This window comes from Natrix helvetica, assembly GCF_964273705.1.
Source record: "Natrix helvetica genome assembly, chromosome: 4".
Taxonomy (NCBI): Eukaryota; Metazoa; Chordata; class Lepidosauria; order Squamata; family Natricidae; genus Natrix; species Natrix helvetica.
In genome coordinates, this window is record NC_138550.1 from 50,603,048 (window position 1) to 50,619,839 (window position 16,792).

At 37.3% G+C, this 16,792-nt stretch overlaps 1 protein-coding gene across 4 annotated transcripts in view; it reads right to left on the reverse strand.

The window, feature by feature from the left end:
- Positions 1-16,792, reverse strand: part of APP (amyloid beta precursor protein) — a 107,490-nt gene that overhangs the window by 11,769 nt on the left and 78,929 nt on the right. For all 4 annotated transcript variants that reach the window (XM_081950035.1, XM_081950033.1, XM_081950034.1 and 1 more), the window contains 6 exons: positions 12,867-13,000; positions 11,243-11,317; positions 9,009-9,167; positions 7,321-7,449; positions 5,280-5,379; positions 3,063-3,281 (listed from right to left, as the gene is read on the reverse strand). In XM_081950035.1, coding sequence (XP_081806161.1) covers positions 3,063-3,281; positions 5,280-5,379; positions 7,321-7,449; positions 9,009-9,167; positions 11,243-11,317; positions 12,867-13,000 — 816 coding nt within the window. The remainder of the gene's footprint in view (positions 1-3,062; positions 3,282-5,279; positions 5,380-7,320; positions 7,450-9,008; positions 9,168-11,242; positions 11,318-12,866; positions 13,001-16,792) is intronic.

Genomic DNA, 16,792 nt, shown 5'->3' on the forward strand with positions numbered 1-16,792 from the left:
ATTTTATTATTCATCTGCAGGCTGAGAATTGGATAAGTAAGAAGAAAAGCCCATGTGAATTGTGGGATTTATAGTCTCAATCTGTGAAAGCTTTTGTACTTCTGTTTTGTCTTTCTGAGCTGTCAACAGAAAATATTTTTTGGACTGCAGAGTTTTAGGCAGTGTCATCCATTAAAATCTTGACTGAGTGGATAACCTGAATTTTTGCAGAAGATTCAAGGGTTTGCATCCATTTATTTATAACATTTCTATATTGCTAATCTAATTAGCCTTCTGATTATTTTAAATCCATAAAATCACACCTCCTTAAAAATGGCATCAGAATGATTCCTATGCCCTTCTATATCCTTCAGCAGCCCAAAATGCTACCTAAGCGGTGTGTTTTGCTCTGGAAAACTGTAAGGATGCCATCTGGATCTCCACAGATAAGGTTTACATAAAATAGATGACCATAATTTTAAAAGTAACATATTGTAGCCTCGTTCTCTAATCTCATGAGAGGGCTCTCATACTGTTTTCTGGGCCAAATAATCTGGAATTGATTCTACCTGGAGCAGGTGCTCCCACAGATACTGAGGCACCATGCCAGGAAAGGCTTTATAGATTATGCTACCCGTGTGGCTCTCATGCACTGCAAACAGGCTGCTGCATTCTTTGCCACTTGCAGCTTCAAGTGAGAGCCTTCAAAAGAACACTCATATAAAGAACATTTCAATAGTAAACCCATGAAATGATGAGGAGCTAGGATCTAAACTACTAAGTAAATTGGCAGTTACCAAAATTGTGAGCAAATGTAGCTTCTCCCATTTTCACAAAAATGAGGCTTCATTAGAAAGCAAAAGAGTAACTGGAATGCTTGTACTATAAACTTAACCTTTCTAGTAAGTACACTAATTGGGACCTTGAGGTATGTTCCTTGGATTGTTTTCTGCTAGGATGTTGAAGGACCAGATGCATCTAGAGGATCCCCCAAATATGGATCTATATCTAGGGAAGTCTTTCTATCCAGCATATCACATGATATCACATCTCAAGCAAAGTAAATTACCTCTGAGATAAACCTAATTCAAACCAAGTAGATTACTCAGTCAGCATCCTCACGTAGATGTTACATACACAGGAGAGAAAGATGACCTTGCAGCACTAGAAGTTGGTTACTGCTGGACAACCACATACTTCTAAGTAGTGGTCAAAGCATGCCCCATGTACTACCATTGACTGGTATGTACAGATGGGAAGGAGAGAAACACTGTAATATATTGCCCACAAATTCCAATGTTTAGCATGTAGTCCAGAAGGATTTCATAGTAGACGGTATCAAAGGAACTCAAGGGATCTAAAAGGACCAGAGGACTGTACTACACTTATCCATATTCTAATACAAGCCATCCAGGAGGGAAATCAAGGTGGCTTCTGTCCATGCTCAGTTATTAATCCTGACTTCCATTCTAAATAAACAATTACCTTTAGGGTACTCTTTAGCTGGTGCTCCACTAGTTTTTAACAACTTTATTTTAAAAAAATGTTGGAGTCACATTGTTATTATTAAGAATTGCTGGTTGTAGGGAGGGGATGAATGGCCACAAATTTCAAGGCAGCAGGCATAATGCCTTCCATAAGAGAAATATTAACAACTTCTTGGCTCCAATTGCTCATCCCTTTGTAGTTTCCTGAAAAAGCTAGACCAGGCACAGGCTAAAGCACATATGTGACTACCTACTTTCTTGCATCCATAAGCCAAAGTTAAATCTCAGGTAACCACTTGAGGTTGCAAAATCCTTATAATGTCCCCTATTTCCACCAATACAGCGTTCACCAGAGCAGATTTTAGTTATTTTATGGGCCAAATGTTTCTCCATGAGTTTTTGGCACCTTTAGGAAAATCTTATCTCCCAACCCCAAGATAAGAGCATGCCACCAAAATAGGCCAAAATGAGACATAATGGATACCCTAAGGGTGTAAAAGTACACTTGCTTCAGCAACTTTTAAGTCTCTGATTTATGTTGTGACTCATCAATAATGACTTTTCTAATTTTATATAAGTTTAAATCACAAGTGAGGCTATGGTGGATGAGAAATATGGAAGACGTATTGCAGAGTATTTAGAAAGCATCATACTATTAGATAGCTATTGAGATTTTATTTTCAGCTTATTTGAGATAGAGTCTAAGCTTGTTACATTTCCTTATTACCAGCAATGAATGGAGATCAAATTCTACAACATGGCCAACAATAGGTTTTAAGATACTGGAAAGAAAAAAAACATTGGGAAGATTGGGGTTAGGATGTCATGCTGAGATAGTGACAAGGGCTGAGGAGTGGATAAGGGGTAAGTTGTGGGGGTGGGCCAATGTGCTGTGCTGAGAGCTCTTGATGGGAAGAGAAGAAAGAGGGGGTGATGTGTTTTTCTTTCCTCTCAGCTATCACTGATGTCCTTGATTTTTCTTATAAACTTCATTCCTGCTGCTCCTTAGAGACATTTCTGCCTGGAATAGTCTAGTTTTGGGCCACAGACAGTCCTAAAGAGCCACATTTTGCCCATGGACCAAAATAATTAAAATTTACAAGGTTTGGCTTGAGCACAAATCACCCCAAGACAGCTATTTCATTGACAGAATGGTTCAAGCATGGTCTATTTTGCATATCTCTAATTGGTAGCATTTTTTGAATATGCCAATTAATATTAATTATTAATTAAGTGTACAATATTCCTTTAAATTTCACTTTAAGTCTCCAAGTTAGTAACACTCATCTGAGCACTTCTCTTAATCAGGTTTTATTATTTCAAATTATAATCATTTCTGACTTGTTTCTTGGCATTAATACCCTAAAGGCATCACTTCAATTTTTTTACTGATTCTTGGTCCAATGGAGTACATGAATGTCATCCCTGAAATTTCTCATGCATATCAATATGTATATGCCACAAACAAAGTGATCAAGTTTTTCAGACATACCTTCCACTACTCAGAATGATTTAAAAGAAACCTTGCTCAAGTCAGAGAGATCAAGTCTTTCTCATAATGAATCTTATACTAAGCACAGCATCTCCATACATTACCTTCATTTTCAGTATTTGCTGGGACTGGATCAACTGCAAAGGGATGCCAAGGCTTAAGATCGTCTAGGCTGAATTCTCCATCTACCGGGAGACGTTCAACTGTTTTAGTCTCTGTCAATGAAGGCATGAGGGCGTCATTTCCATAGCTGATCCTGGGTTCACTGATCATATTAGCCAAGACATCATCAGAGTAGTTTTGCTCTTTCTGAAGTAATTCATCTGAAGAAAGAAAGAAAAAAATAACAAAACATATTTTAGACCTTTACTCTAATAATTTACCTTGATACAACATTACACTTTACTTCTTTTAAACAATTTAAACAACCCTCCTGAAGGCAAGACAAGAAGCAATGGATGGAAATCAATCAAGGAGAGAAGCAATCTAGAACTAAGGAAAATTTTCTTGACAGTTAGAACAATTAATCAGTGGAACAAATTGCCTCCAGAAGTTGTGGGTGCTCCAACATTTTTAAAGAAGAGATTGGACAACCATTTGTATGCGGAGCCATTTGTCAGGGCACGCGAGGCGCTGCCCTGTCAGCTGGCCAGCGCGCATGCGCGTGCTGGCCAACTGAGTTCACCTTTTTAAAAGCTATTTTTCACCTTCCCCAGGCTCCAGAGGCTTTATAGGAGCCTGGGGAGGGCGAAAAGAGCCTCCCCCGCCCCCCCGGAGGCTACAGGGACCGTCCCTGAAGCCTTCGGAACGCTTAAAACCACCCTCCAAGCAAACCGGAAGTGACTTCCGGGTTGCTCGGAGCGTCATTTTAAGCGTTCCGAAGGCTTCAGGGACCGTTTGGACGGCGGAGGGAGAGGGGACTCTATAGCCTTCCTGCCATGCATCCCGCACAGGAATCCGTCCCCTCGGGGCTTTGCGCGGGCGTCGCAAGGATTAAGCCGAAAGGGGGGGGAACGAGGAAAGCGAAGGGGGCTTTGTTGTCCTCCTTCTCCTTCTCCTCCTTTCCCCCTCCGGCTCGAATGCGGTGCCGGAGCCCGGCAGGCAGCGAACGAGTCGGAGCCTGCCGACTGGAGGAAGAGGGTGAGAGGCGGGTCCTGTGAACGGCGGCAGCAGCGGCGGCAATCGTTGCAACTCGGCGGCGGGCCGCCCCGGCTGGGAGACAAAGGAGGGGAAAGGCGGCAGGCAGCCGAGTTGCGACTATTGAGCGCGGCGTGGCCTGAGGCCGGGATCGAGGCGGCTGCGCGGCCTGCCTGGCGTGGCGCGGCTAGAGGAGGAGGAGGAGGAGGCGAGGGCGGCGCGGCCGAGGCCTGACGGACTTCCCTTCGGCCGAGCCCATCCCGGCAGCGATGTGAAGGCCGGGCCCTGGCGAGCGCGCAGAGGCTGGGCGGAGTGGCGCAAGGACGCCGGGCCCGAGGCACCGCGCGGCGGAGGCGATCCGAGCCTGGGCGATGGAGACGCACGTCTCGTGCCTGTTCAGGGACCGTCCCGAGGCTTCCCTGAAGCCTTCAGAGCGCTTGAAACGACCATCCGAGCAACCAGGAAGTCACTTCCTGGTTGCTCGGAGGGTGGTTTTAAGTGTTCCGAAGGCTTCAGGGAAGCCTCCGGACATTCCCTGAAGCCTCCAGAGGGCCTCCGGGGGCCGGGGGAGGCTCTTTTCGCTCTCCCCAGGCTCCAGAGGCTTTATAGGAGCCTGGGGAGCGCGAAAAAAGCATGAAAAAATGGGCGCGTTGTGCGCGCATGCGCACTGGGGGGCACGTTGCATTATGGGTGCGGCACGCCCGCACACGAGCCCCCCCGCGCTCCCCCACTTGTGGCACGCAAGCCAAAAAAGGTTCGCCATCGCTGGTATAGAGTTTCCTGCTCGAGCAGAGGGTTGGACTAGAAGACCTCCAAGATCCCTTCCTTTACTCCTCTCTTCTCCATTCCATTCTCTTTGAAAAGCACATACAATCCCAGCAACATTGATAAAAGCAAACATATTCTTCTGAGCAATACATTTTATTTCCCTTTTTCCAGTTTGTTGCATGAAGAGTATGGAGAAATTCAACTTCTTATGAACACAGAGTGGCTTTTCTCACCCCATATTATTAATCATGTGGTAACTCAACACCAGTTCAGTTCTGTGTTTGCATCAGACTGTATGATAAACCACTATCTCTTTTAATACCATGCATGTTTCAATTTCTTTTCTCCCAAATTATTGAAAATTATTGCATTATTGTTAGAATAAATTTTTTAAACTCAAATGAGATTGTATTTACCAACTTCATCCTGAATCTCTTCAGCAACTGCCGGCACATTGTAAAGAACAGAAAGAGACTGGTTCATACGTTCATATGTCACACGTAGATGTGTCATAACCTACAGAAATAAAATCACAACAACACTTACAAAAGTCTGGAAGTTATAGCTGAGAATTTTATAAAAGGATTAATAAGAAATTCACTGTTGTTATCCAAACCTTGAAAGGGTAAACTTCTATTGTGTTAATTTTATTTACAAGAAGGTCACACTAGTTTATTTTTTCTTAGAAAACGTTTAGTAAGGAAGATAACAGAACTATATGACAGTATGAGAGGAGCTCTCAATCAGGGGCTTTTCTGAACAATTTGAAAAGGTAAAACTATTTGTTCTATTCATGACACCTACTAATGCCTGAAAAGCCTTCATTCATACTAGTGTTTCAAATTTACAAAAGCAATAATATTTAAGTGTTCCGATTGAGGATTGATAAATTTGGCTAAATAGACATGCCTAAGACAATGAGTTCCTCACCCTGACATCTATTCTTGCTTCTGACTGAGTTTCACCCAAGGATAAGAGGTGCTGGAGCATTACTGCTTTAACATGTACAAGCTTCAAAGGGTAAAATATTTTTTTTATAGCCAGTACAAGAATTCCTAAAATGACCAAAATATCATTACCTTGAACTGTCATATGTCTTCTACTGTCCTTCAGGGAAATACCACAGTGACCAAGGAAGCACTTCCTGAACAATTTACTTTGAATTCAAACATTAGAATATAGAAAATCTCCAATGGAAATAATCTGGTCATGCACAAATTGTAACAGGAGGATTTTGACAGGAAGAAGCTTATAGCTAATCTAACTGACAACATTGCAGATTCCTTACTGATTCTGTTGCTGGTGTTTGAAACTGGTAATACCAACTGTCAGAGTTAGGAAGGATTATACAGTGAGGTTTTCAGTCATAAGGCCCTTTCTCCACTGACTTCAGCAGATGACAGAAGAGATATTAAAAGTAAGCATTTGCTGGATATTCCACATATTGGGAATATCATTTTCCCTTTCTTTATTCCATAGAAAAGTTGATAAAGATGTTTAACTGAATATTTTATGATTTGGGAGAGAAGAACGTAGCGTATATTCTTGGTATTCCTTACAGATCTCCCATTCAAGTACTAACCATTTTGCTTAGCAACTGAAGCCAGACAAGGCCAGAAAACTGTAAAAAGGGAAACTTAAGCCAAAGCCAGCTATGCAAAATGGAAAGTTCAGCCCTTGTTTTCTTACTTGTATGTGAGATTGATCTATTAAGCACTTATTTTACAAGCTTCATACAAGAATGGGCTAATAATTCAACTGTGAAAATCTACATAATGAGAAAATGCATTTCTAATATATTCTTACAACTTTTGCCTTCTAATACTTGTAATAAAATTGTGTTTTAATAAAAACAGACAAGCAGCTTTTGCATATTGTATATTTAAAACCTTGGAGAGGGAGGGAGGGAGGGAGGGAGGGAGAGAGAGACAGACAGACAAGAGATATCCACAGGAAAATTTGAAACTTCAAAAATTCTACAAATATGCTTGGCAAAGCATTATATTAATACCTTAAGTAAAACAGGCAAATTAAACAGCTTTTTAAATAGGAAACTATCACTCACATAGTAACGGCTGACCATCAAGGTAATAACTGCTATGTCTGGATGAGCAATCATTTACTGTATAAGCATAACTATACATCAAGAATAGTTTCATATAATATAGGAATAAATGGAAAATAGACATAAGTGAATTTAGATCAGAAAGGAGTATTTGATAAAAAATGCAGCCTAAGCAGAAATCAAAATTTTATTATAAAAATACTGTAGTAGATGCAACAAAAATGCTTAAAGCGTGACAACTTTAGTTTCTCTAAAAGATTAAATGTAAAGAGAAACAATATTACTGTATTGGATCTTGCAGCCTTTTTAATCTCTGCTTTCTATTCAATCTTTTTATGCTGACATTCACACAATATTAAAATAAGAACTTCTATAATTTTCTATCTTATTACCTGAGATCTGATCTGTGCTGCTTTCTTAGGGTCCACCATACGCACATGTTCAAAATGTTTCAGTGTATGCTGTCTGTCTTTCTGCTCTGCACGCACATATTTCTTCAGCATATTGAATACATGTCGAGGCTATAGAGATAAAAGCCACCACATAAATCACTTATGAAGTTGACAGGCCCATGAAATGTTTCTGTCCCTTGTATGTAGCCTTTAAAAGACTAATAAGCCTTACGTTCTGTGAAGTAAGGTAGTGTACTTCTGTTATTAGGACTGTTCATTTCCCAAAGTATAGTAATATGAAAAAAAAATAGTGTATAATATAGAGGACAATCTTAGTTTTTAAGTGTACATTTCAATGTATAAGCTGCCTTCAAAGTTCCAAGTCATATCCATTTTAGAGAAACACTCACATAATCATAGTAAAACTTTCATTTATCCAAAGGCAGGATATATGTTTCCATTAAATCCAAATACCCATAAAATCCAAAGTGCATTAATTTACTTCATTATAAAGATGAGATATCTTTTAATAGTATCAACAAAACCAAAATGAATTATTTTGCATTCTGTAATAGCATTATCATAATCACACTTTTCATATTTTTCAATATAAACAAAATATATAGACAAAAATGTGTTAAGCTAGCCAGAAGAGGTATCAAATACAGCGTAACACAAATGCCATACTTAACAACCTTTAAATGGAAAAATAATGTCATTTCTAATAAATACCTTATGTAGAAATATATTGGATTAAAAAAAAATACAGTAGATCGGAAAAAGTGAAGCTTCTGCAGTCCTCTCTAAAGCCGCAGTCCTCAACCTTTACAGCCTGGCAGGGGAGGGGGGAACCAGCCTAGGCAAATGGTGGGCAGGCACATGCATGCACATGCACACCAAGCCACTGCTTGGCCAATTCGAACTGTGTGCCAGCCCACCACTCACGCAATTCAAATTTGTGTGCATCGGTCCGCCACTCACACAAGTTAAGCTGTGCATGTGTGCCAGCCCACCACTTGTGTAAGTCAAACTGCACCAGCCTGCTGCTCGCACAAGTCAAAATGCACATGTGCAAGCCATCTTTTCACACGGCCAGGTTCCAAACAGGCCATGGCCTAGTAGCAAGCCGCAGCCTGGGGATTGGGGACCCTTGTTCTAAAGATACAATACATTTACAAATCAACCATACTTTAAAAATTGTTAGTTAAGTCACACATTCAATTCCTAAACATCATTTTTTTTCCTTCTGCAAAGCCTATCATTTACTTCTTAAATTAACAAACCTATTATTCACTTATTATACTTATTTAGGGATTTAAGATCAATACCGTATTAGTCTTTTGTTATAAATGTCCCACTAACATGTAATCTTACATGGGAAAAGATCCGAATACAACAAGACCAGCACACACACACACACACACACACACTCACTCACTATATTATTATTCATGGATAAGAGATATTTCAGAATTTGTTAACATCTGGGACATTATAATCAATGATAAATTTTAACATTGTATTTAAAGGACAATGCGTTTACAAAGACAAATAGCTTACTTTAACTAGTATAACGTAATTTAAATTCCAGTGTATATTACTTTTGAGATAAATGGCTCCATGCACTCCTGCTTGTGAATAAATTCCTAGTTATATTCATATAATCTACGATTATTTGAATCCCTTACTTTAGGGGGCACAGCCTGTAGAGCTGTAATATAGTTTTCCAAGGCAACACGGCGACGGTCATTGAGCATGGCTTCGACTCGGGCCATGTGAGTCTCTACTAGCTGTTGTCTCTCATTTGCAGCTTCTTGTTCCAAGGATTCCACCTTCTCTTGGAAATGCTATTGGGAGGGAAAAAAGTATTACAGCAAAAGTAGTTATAATAATATAAGCAGCAATACATTTGAAACATAAAGTAAACATTCTGAAAATGACTTGGTATTGTATGGTCTTCACTGGGATCTTCTGGAATTTTCTGAATTTTTATTGCTTATGGCCAATCTTTCCAGTATGGTTAGATGTCTCTCCTGATTCTGAAAATTGTAGCAAAAAGTGATAGTGTCCAGTGATGATCCAAGTTTCAATGTTCAATAAAATGTGATCATATATATGTAAAGAAAAAAACTCAACTTTTACTGTACTGATAAAATTACACTATTTTTTTCAAAAACAGAAATTATACAATATATCACATATTCTAATAAGTATAATATGCTTCTGAGATCAGCAAGTCACCCTATCTTCGCAAAACTGAAAGCACATATGAAAAAGTATGTGTGTATTTCTATCCCAATTGCATCTCTCTTCTCATATTGTCTCCAAATTAACTTCAGGCATATTCCCGGGAGGATTGGGGGGTGGGGGGAAGGACGGGACTATGATACTAACTATAGTCCAGAGGGTTATATTTTCTGTGTATTCCATTGTTCAAAGCATAAGTACATAAGGGGATGATTATGGTTATTTCCTCCTACATATAGTACATAAGGCTAGACTATATGATTTGCTCAAAGTCATTAAGTAAATTTAAGGTCTTGGGGATAGGGGAGTATAAAGTCTATTCTTTAAGAGGAATTGGCTGTTATCTGCATAAATTGAGGAGAATCATCTATCTGCTTTCTGTACATAATTTAAATTAAACTGTATAAAACTTTACCCACTTGTTGGAAAAAAAATAGTTTGTTCAGTAGCTTAATTATTTTAGAAATAAAATTATTACTTATTTTAATAACAAGGATCGATAATGACAAAAAAGAATGTGCTTGTTTCATTCTATTATTCAAAGAGAGCTACTACTATACTATTAAAACTATATGCATAAATAGAACACCAAATAATAGAAACTAAATATAAACATTAAAATTATAAATCTAGATAATTACATGGAATTAAATGGATAGTTTTTTAATATAATGGTAGAGGCCAGAAGTACCTAACTCCGGGCTGTAGCCCACGACTGGGCCTTGACCTGTTTGGAACAGGGCCATGGAAGTGGCAGGGAAATGCATGTGCTTGATTTACAACCACAATTGAGACCAAAATTTCTGTTGTTAAGCGAGACATTTTTAAAGTGAATTTTGCCCCATTTTATGACCCTGCTTGCCACCGTTGTTAAGCAAATCACTACAGTTATTAAATTAGTAACATGGTTGTTAAGTAAATCAGGCTTCCCCAAATGACATCAGAATTTTGCAAAATGTGATCACATGACCCTGGGACACCACAAGCGTCATAAATATGAACCAGTTGCCAAGCATCTAAATGTAAATCACTAGACCATGCGGCTTCTGCAGCGGTCATAAGTGAGAAAAACGGACAGTTTTTTCAGTACCGTTGTAACTTCAAACAGTCACTAAATGAACTGTTGTAAGTCGAGAACTACCTTATAGGCCCTTATACTATACAACCTATTCTGTGAAGGAACGCTTTCCAGATGCATATTCAGTCTAGTTTTTGGGATATCTCTTACAAACGCTGTGCCATCAAGATATGTTAGTGTTATACTGTAACATACATGAAGATTAGGGATCGCAATTCCTTCCCCCACCTGCTGAGAAGGGAAGGGGAAGAGAAGAAGGGAGATTTTCCATGCTCCTACCATTCTCACAAGGAAATTCAATGGGGAAGCTGGCAGAAAAAGTCACTACTGCTCCCTCTTCTTTTGCCTGCCCATGGTCATTCTGTGTGTCTGTTTAGATAAGGAAATATCTCTGAAATGATGATCCAGTGGGGAATGAATTATGTAGTGGTTATTAAGTGCATGTAAACACACAATGTACACAGTCTATTATAATAAGCTCTGTGGACAAAATAAATTAAAATAGTAATGCTGCTAAGTCTGTTACACAAAACTCAATCATACCACAGACTTATTTTTTTTTACTACATAATCCTAAATTAGCACTTTCTTTTTTACCTGAATGACAGCCTTTTTATCAGCCTTTGGCAAATTTTTTGCTTGATGTTCTGCCTCTTCCCATTCCCTCATGACCTATGCAAATAAAATAGAAAATGAACAAATACTGTTTTATGTAAAATGGTTTCAAATGTTTACTGCTTAGAAAAGTTTTGTATGGAGTGACCTCCTAAAAGCTGAATAGTGAAAATTATTCACATTCCAAAGAGGCATTCGGTGTTCATTCTAGGGATAGCCTAGGTTTGCCATTAACTTCAAGCCAGAAAGTAAAGACAATTCACAGTTAACCATGAATGTATATATACATAGACTGGAAGGCAAACACGAATCACTATACAATTATGCTAATTATTAGATAATGAATACAGTTGATTAGTTAAATATACACAAAATGTGCTTCCTTGCTGTCAAGAGATAATATATTGTACGTTTGAGAAAGTATTTATGCACAAGACATTTCCAGTGCTTTTCTGAAAGTCTTATTTAAAACTGTACAGCAAGGCTGGACAAATCTTAGGCTTACAGGATGTGCATGTGCTCTCAGTTAAAATACTGAAATCAACCAACCAACCACCAGAAAAATACATAGGATGTCAATTAATTTTTAAAATTAAGAAATGTGTTTCCTCACGCCAGGGACTTATCAGTATCAGAACCAAATTCACAAGTTGATTGAAAATATACTTGTTTCCCCCTGTGTTTAATCAAAGGGGTCATTGTATATGCCATTTTTACATATTTTAAACCAATAATCCAGTTTACAAGCGAACATATCTGCCCAATCCATGTTATGAAAAACATTTACTATAAAAACAATTTAAGGCTAAATATTTGTGTACCTTCACCCAATCCAGAAATACTTTACTTCTGACGTATACTTTTTATATCCCTAGCATACCTCACAGCAGAAGAAAATATGGATATTTTTTGTTTTGCCTGTCAATCAGTTTTATACATAAATTGATTACATTCACTTATTTTGGCTATTTCATCCTTTTTTGACGCTAAATGATTAGAGTCATTGCTATATAGTTGACAGTTACCTCTGCAAATGTATATACCCATTTTATGATCAAAAGGATATTGTTATCAGCCAATTAAAATGGCGGGCAGGAGGAAGACGTTTGGACACGAGATTTTAACATTAGTGGCCAGCAAAAAACAAACAAGAGATGAGAATATAATATGTGAAATGCTTTATCATAGCTCATCATTTATAATTTACAAAAGTTCTATAAAAAGTGTAAATGTTTAGCAGGCCAGCTTCTCTTTGAAAGTTATGAATGTTCACTCTAAAGCTGAATCAAAACTTCACAGATTATATTTTGAATATATAAGCATGGGAGGGGGGGGTTGATGCACCATATCCTCAACTTATGAAATCAAAAGTGAATGCTTCTTTAAATTCAAGAAGAGTGCACTATTGCATGAATAGGCTTGCAGGTTTTTTTAAAAGACTTGTGGTGTGGGGGAGTAAGCAACTGGAGGAACAAAAATGAGAGGATAAATTAAATAATCAGAGAAATTCATTAAAGTTTAGGAAACTGGAACACTTGATTATAGTGGATAGCTATATCAAGTTTGCATTACAAAAACCAGTTAATAAGACCCATCTGCGGTTTACCTGAGACATTCTTTCACGATGCTTCGCTTCTAATCTCTCTTTTGCTTTTTGGAAATGGGAATGTTCATTCTCATCACCAGGTGCTTCTAGGTACTTGTCAACAGCATCCGGAGTGCTGGCAGCTGTGGTAGGTACTAGAAACAGGAATTTACAAAAGAAAGCAAATATTTCTTTTAAAAGGAATTATGAAATCTTACATTGTAAGCAACCAGCTAGTAGAGGAACAAATACAGAAATAATGTATTTCAAGAAAATATGTTTGCATTTCAGAGAAGATGCATATAAACACAACAGGAAAGCATGAAAGTTTCAGGTTATTTCAGAAGAAGCAATGAGAGGAAACTAGGATTTTAAAACATTTTTTTTTAATTTGGGAAGGCAAACAAGTATATAATTACATATGCAGATTTAATTCCTAGGCAAATTTGACTTGTACCCTGTTCCTACATACAACACATTTCAAAAATCCACTTTATGACTATACTCAAACATTATTTTATTATTAGCTACAACTAACAAGACAGGAGGTAGGAATAGCATATGAGACAAAGACAGGGAGAGAACACTAAACTTGATCTATGCAGCTCTCCAAAGCTTTGATTGCCAGAAAAAGCTCACAAACATATGGTAATAGCGTATGTTCAAAATTCATCATTCTCCAAACCCAATCTTTCCTGCTAATTATTGCTGGCTTCTTTAGCCTTGCCTTTAATTTGGAAACTGAAGAAATTACTACACGGGAAACTGTCATAAACCAAGACAATTTATCTGTTCATCTAGGCCAGACTTATTTTGACTCTCAATGGTTTTTCAGGTTCTCAACTGGTCACACATATAATCAATAACATGATTTTTTATGCCATGATTAAAATAAAGCAAACCTTCCACTATTCAGTTTTTCTTTTCCCATTTAAAAACCACAAATTAACAGCAGATTTAATGAAGTGAAATGTGCAGATACAGAGAGATATACTCAGAATTCCTGTCATTCATTTTATTCTCCTTATTTATCCAAAATTTGTATGAATATTGAATCAAATCTTCAATTGTAAAGCATACTTTCTTTTGTAGAATTTTATTTTTTTACAAATGCCATCTAGACAACTTCTGAATGTTAAAATATAAAAATAGAGAACATTGACTATCTTCTTGTAACCAAGCAAAACATTTTAATGTCCAGGGAGACTTCATTTAGTGAACACAATTGGGATGAACAACTCTTGTCACCAAGCAATACAGTTGCTACATGAAACATTAAATGACTGCTACAGACTGACAATGTCATTTCCCATTTAATCATTTAAAAAGTCACTAGGGGTCATTAAGTGTGACATCACATGACTATGGATTGTGATTTTCTGCTAGCTTCTCCATTGACTCTGCTTCCCAGAAGCTAACTCTTAGGTTTGCAAATGGTGATCATATGACCATGGGACTTTGTGACAATCAAACACCTGCCAGCTGTGAAATGCCCAAAGTTTGATTACATGATCACTGGGATGTGCCATGATCATAAATGCAAGAACTGGTTATAAAGTTACTTTTTCAGTGATATAGGAATTTCAAATGGTTGCTAAACAGGCAGTTGTTAAGCGAGGTCTACCTGTATGTTCATGCAAACACAAAACTACACACTTGGACACAATCTCACAGCTTTAAAAGTTTAAATTACAAATATGGTAAAAAGAACTATATAGGCAAATACAAATTTTCAAGATGCTTTACAATCTGAAATTGCACTGTAACCCTAATATCTATTAACAATGCTTAAGAAAGCTCACTCAAACATATTGGATCTGCCATAATTACAGTGTTGATGAGGCCATTATAATATATTCAGCAAGAGTTAAGGGTTTTATTTGTTAATTCTTGGCAAAAGTGTTGTAAAATTCTTTACTAAAGAAATAGCTATCTTCATTTCAAGAGTGCACATCAGGGAACAAATATAAATGCTAATTAATTAGTGCAATTATGAGCACTTTAATATTGAATTTGTGCATATCATACAAAATGAATCATGCTGATTCAAGACCTTTGCTTACATCTTTCAAGAAGGACGAAAGCAGAGTTGAAATTCCAATTGTTTACCAAGCAAAGGCAGGGGGAAAAAAGTAATAAATTTATTCTTGCAGTGCACTATTTAGAACTGGAGTAAGATTCTTCTTCTCTAATTCCAAACTTCAGAATGCCTATCCAGTAAGATCAGGGCAAGTTCCACATACCCACAATTAAAAAATGTCCTCTCTTCAGAGAAGGAAACATGCTTTCTCATTCATGATACCTGCCCCCGATAGTAGTATTTCCATACAGATCCATCTAGCTCCCACCCTAATAATGTTCTGAAAATCTTTTAAAAGCACAGCTGTTCTCACACGTCTTACAATACGGTGGTTGCTAAGCCTTTATAAATTGTTTTTTATTACAATGTTTGTTTTTTCTCTTGTGGACATCTATGATCGGTTTCTTACTTTTTGCTTTTAAAATGCCTTACATTATTATGGCTGGTCACATAATTAGCCCAATATTTAGATTGGATTAGGCATTTTTAAATCCACCTATCGAGTCTTTCCTAAGGACCTGGGATAGGGAGATGCTATTGTTCAATGATCTTAAAGGCATTGATACAGGATTTATTTTTATTTTATTTATTTATTAATCCAATTTATAGGCCGCTCCCTCTCCGCCAAGGGACTCGGGGCGGCGTACAATTCATTATACAAAAAAATGACGAGGAGGAGATATACAAAACATTGTACAATACATCAATAAATAAATAATCATTAGTTAAAAACAGCATAATACAATTAAAACAATTAAAATACCCAAAGTCAAACTTAATTTAAAATTTAAAATTATCCAGGGGGATTAGAAGTATAGTTATAATTCAGTTATAATTCAGGCCAGGCCGGCTAATTGGAACAGGTAGGTCTTGAGTTTCGTGCGGAAGGAGCGGAGATTGGTAGCTGTCCTAATGTCGGGGGGGAGGTCATTCCAGAGGGCTGTAAGCTGTATGTAAGCTGTTCCAAGTAAAGTTGCCTTAGTATTATTCTCTGTTCACAACAATATGGAGTTTATATGCATCGAGAATTATTGTACACACGTAGAAAATAAAATCTTAATAGCATCTATGGTCAGTTATTTTAATTGTTCCTGGTTTTAAAGTATAAGTAAAGTTAGTGCACTAACTTTATTATATAGAGAGAGAAGTAAAAAAAAACCTTAATTCTAATTCCTATGCTATTTGAGGAAGGAAGCAATGTCTTACATCTTAGCAGAATGTCATTAGCCTAGTAACTTTCTGACTGCCATAAGATTCAACATCTAAAAATGTGTTTCAAAACTTTGTATCTTTCTTAACATACTTAACATCAATGCTGTGTGTTAGTACTGAATTGTTAAATAAAATAGTCCCCGGCAAAAACAAAAACTTTTGTCTATGTTATGTTCTATGCTGTTATCTCTTCCGAAAAATATTAGTTAAATAAAATAGGGTCCAATGGGAGTACTAAAAATTGATAAAATAAAGCAAATCAAGAGGCGCTGCTGCAAAATCCGGCACCACTAACCGAAGGGCGGTTCTCGTTAAATAAAATAGGATTTTTGTGCAATGCTACATTGCATCGCTTTTAACAACTGTCTGTCCTAGGAAACTAATGGGAATCTTAAAAGCAGTTAAAGATTGAAATTACTGTTTTTAAGAAAAATCCTTTAAGGATCACTATTGTATTAACTGAACACACAACTCTAAGATATTTACAGAAAATCAGACAAGAACTTTGAAGCTCAATCCTTCTATAACCTGTAATTGGTTTACAAATATGAATACCAAAACATTTTACGTGAAATAAAGAAATAATGAGGCCTATGTAGAATCTATTTTTAAGCGATCAATAATTGCAAGGGCATTTTAACATATGTTGCAGAAT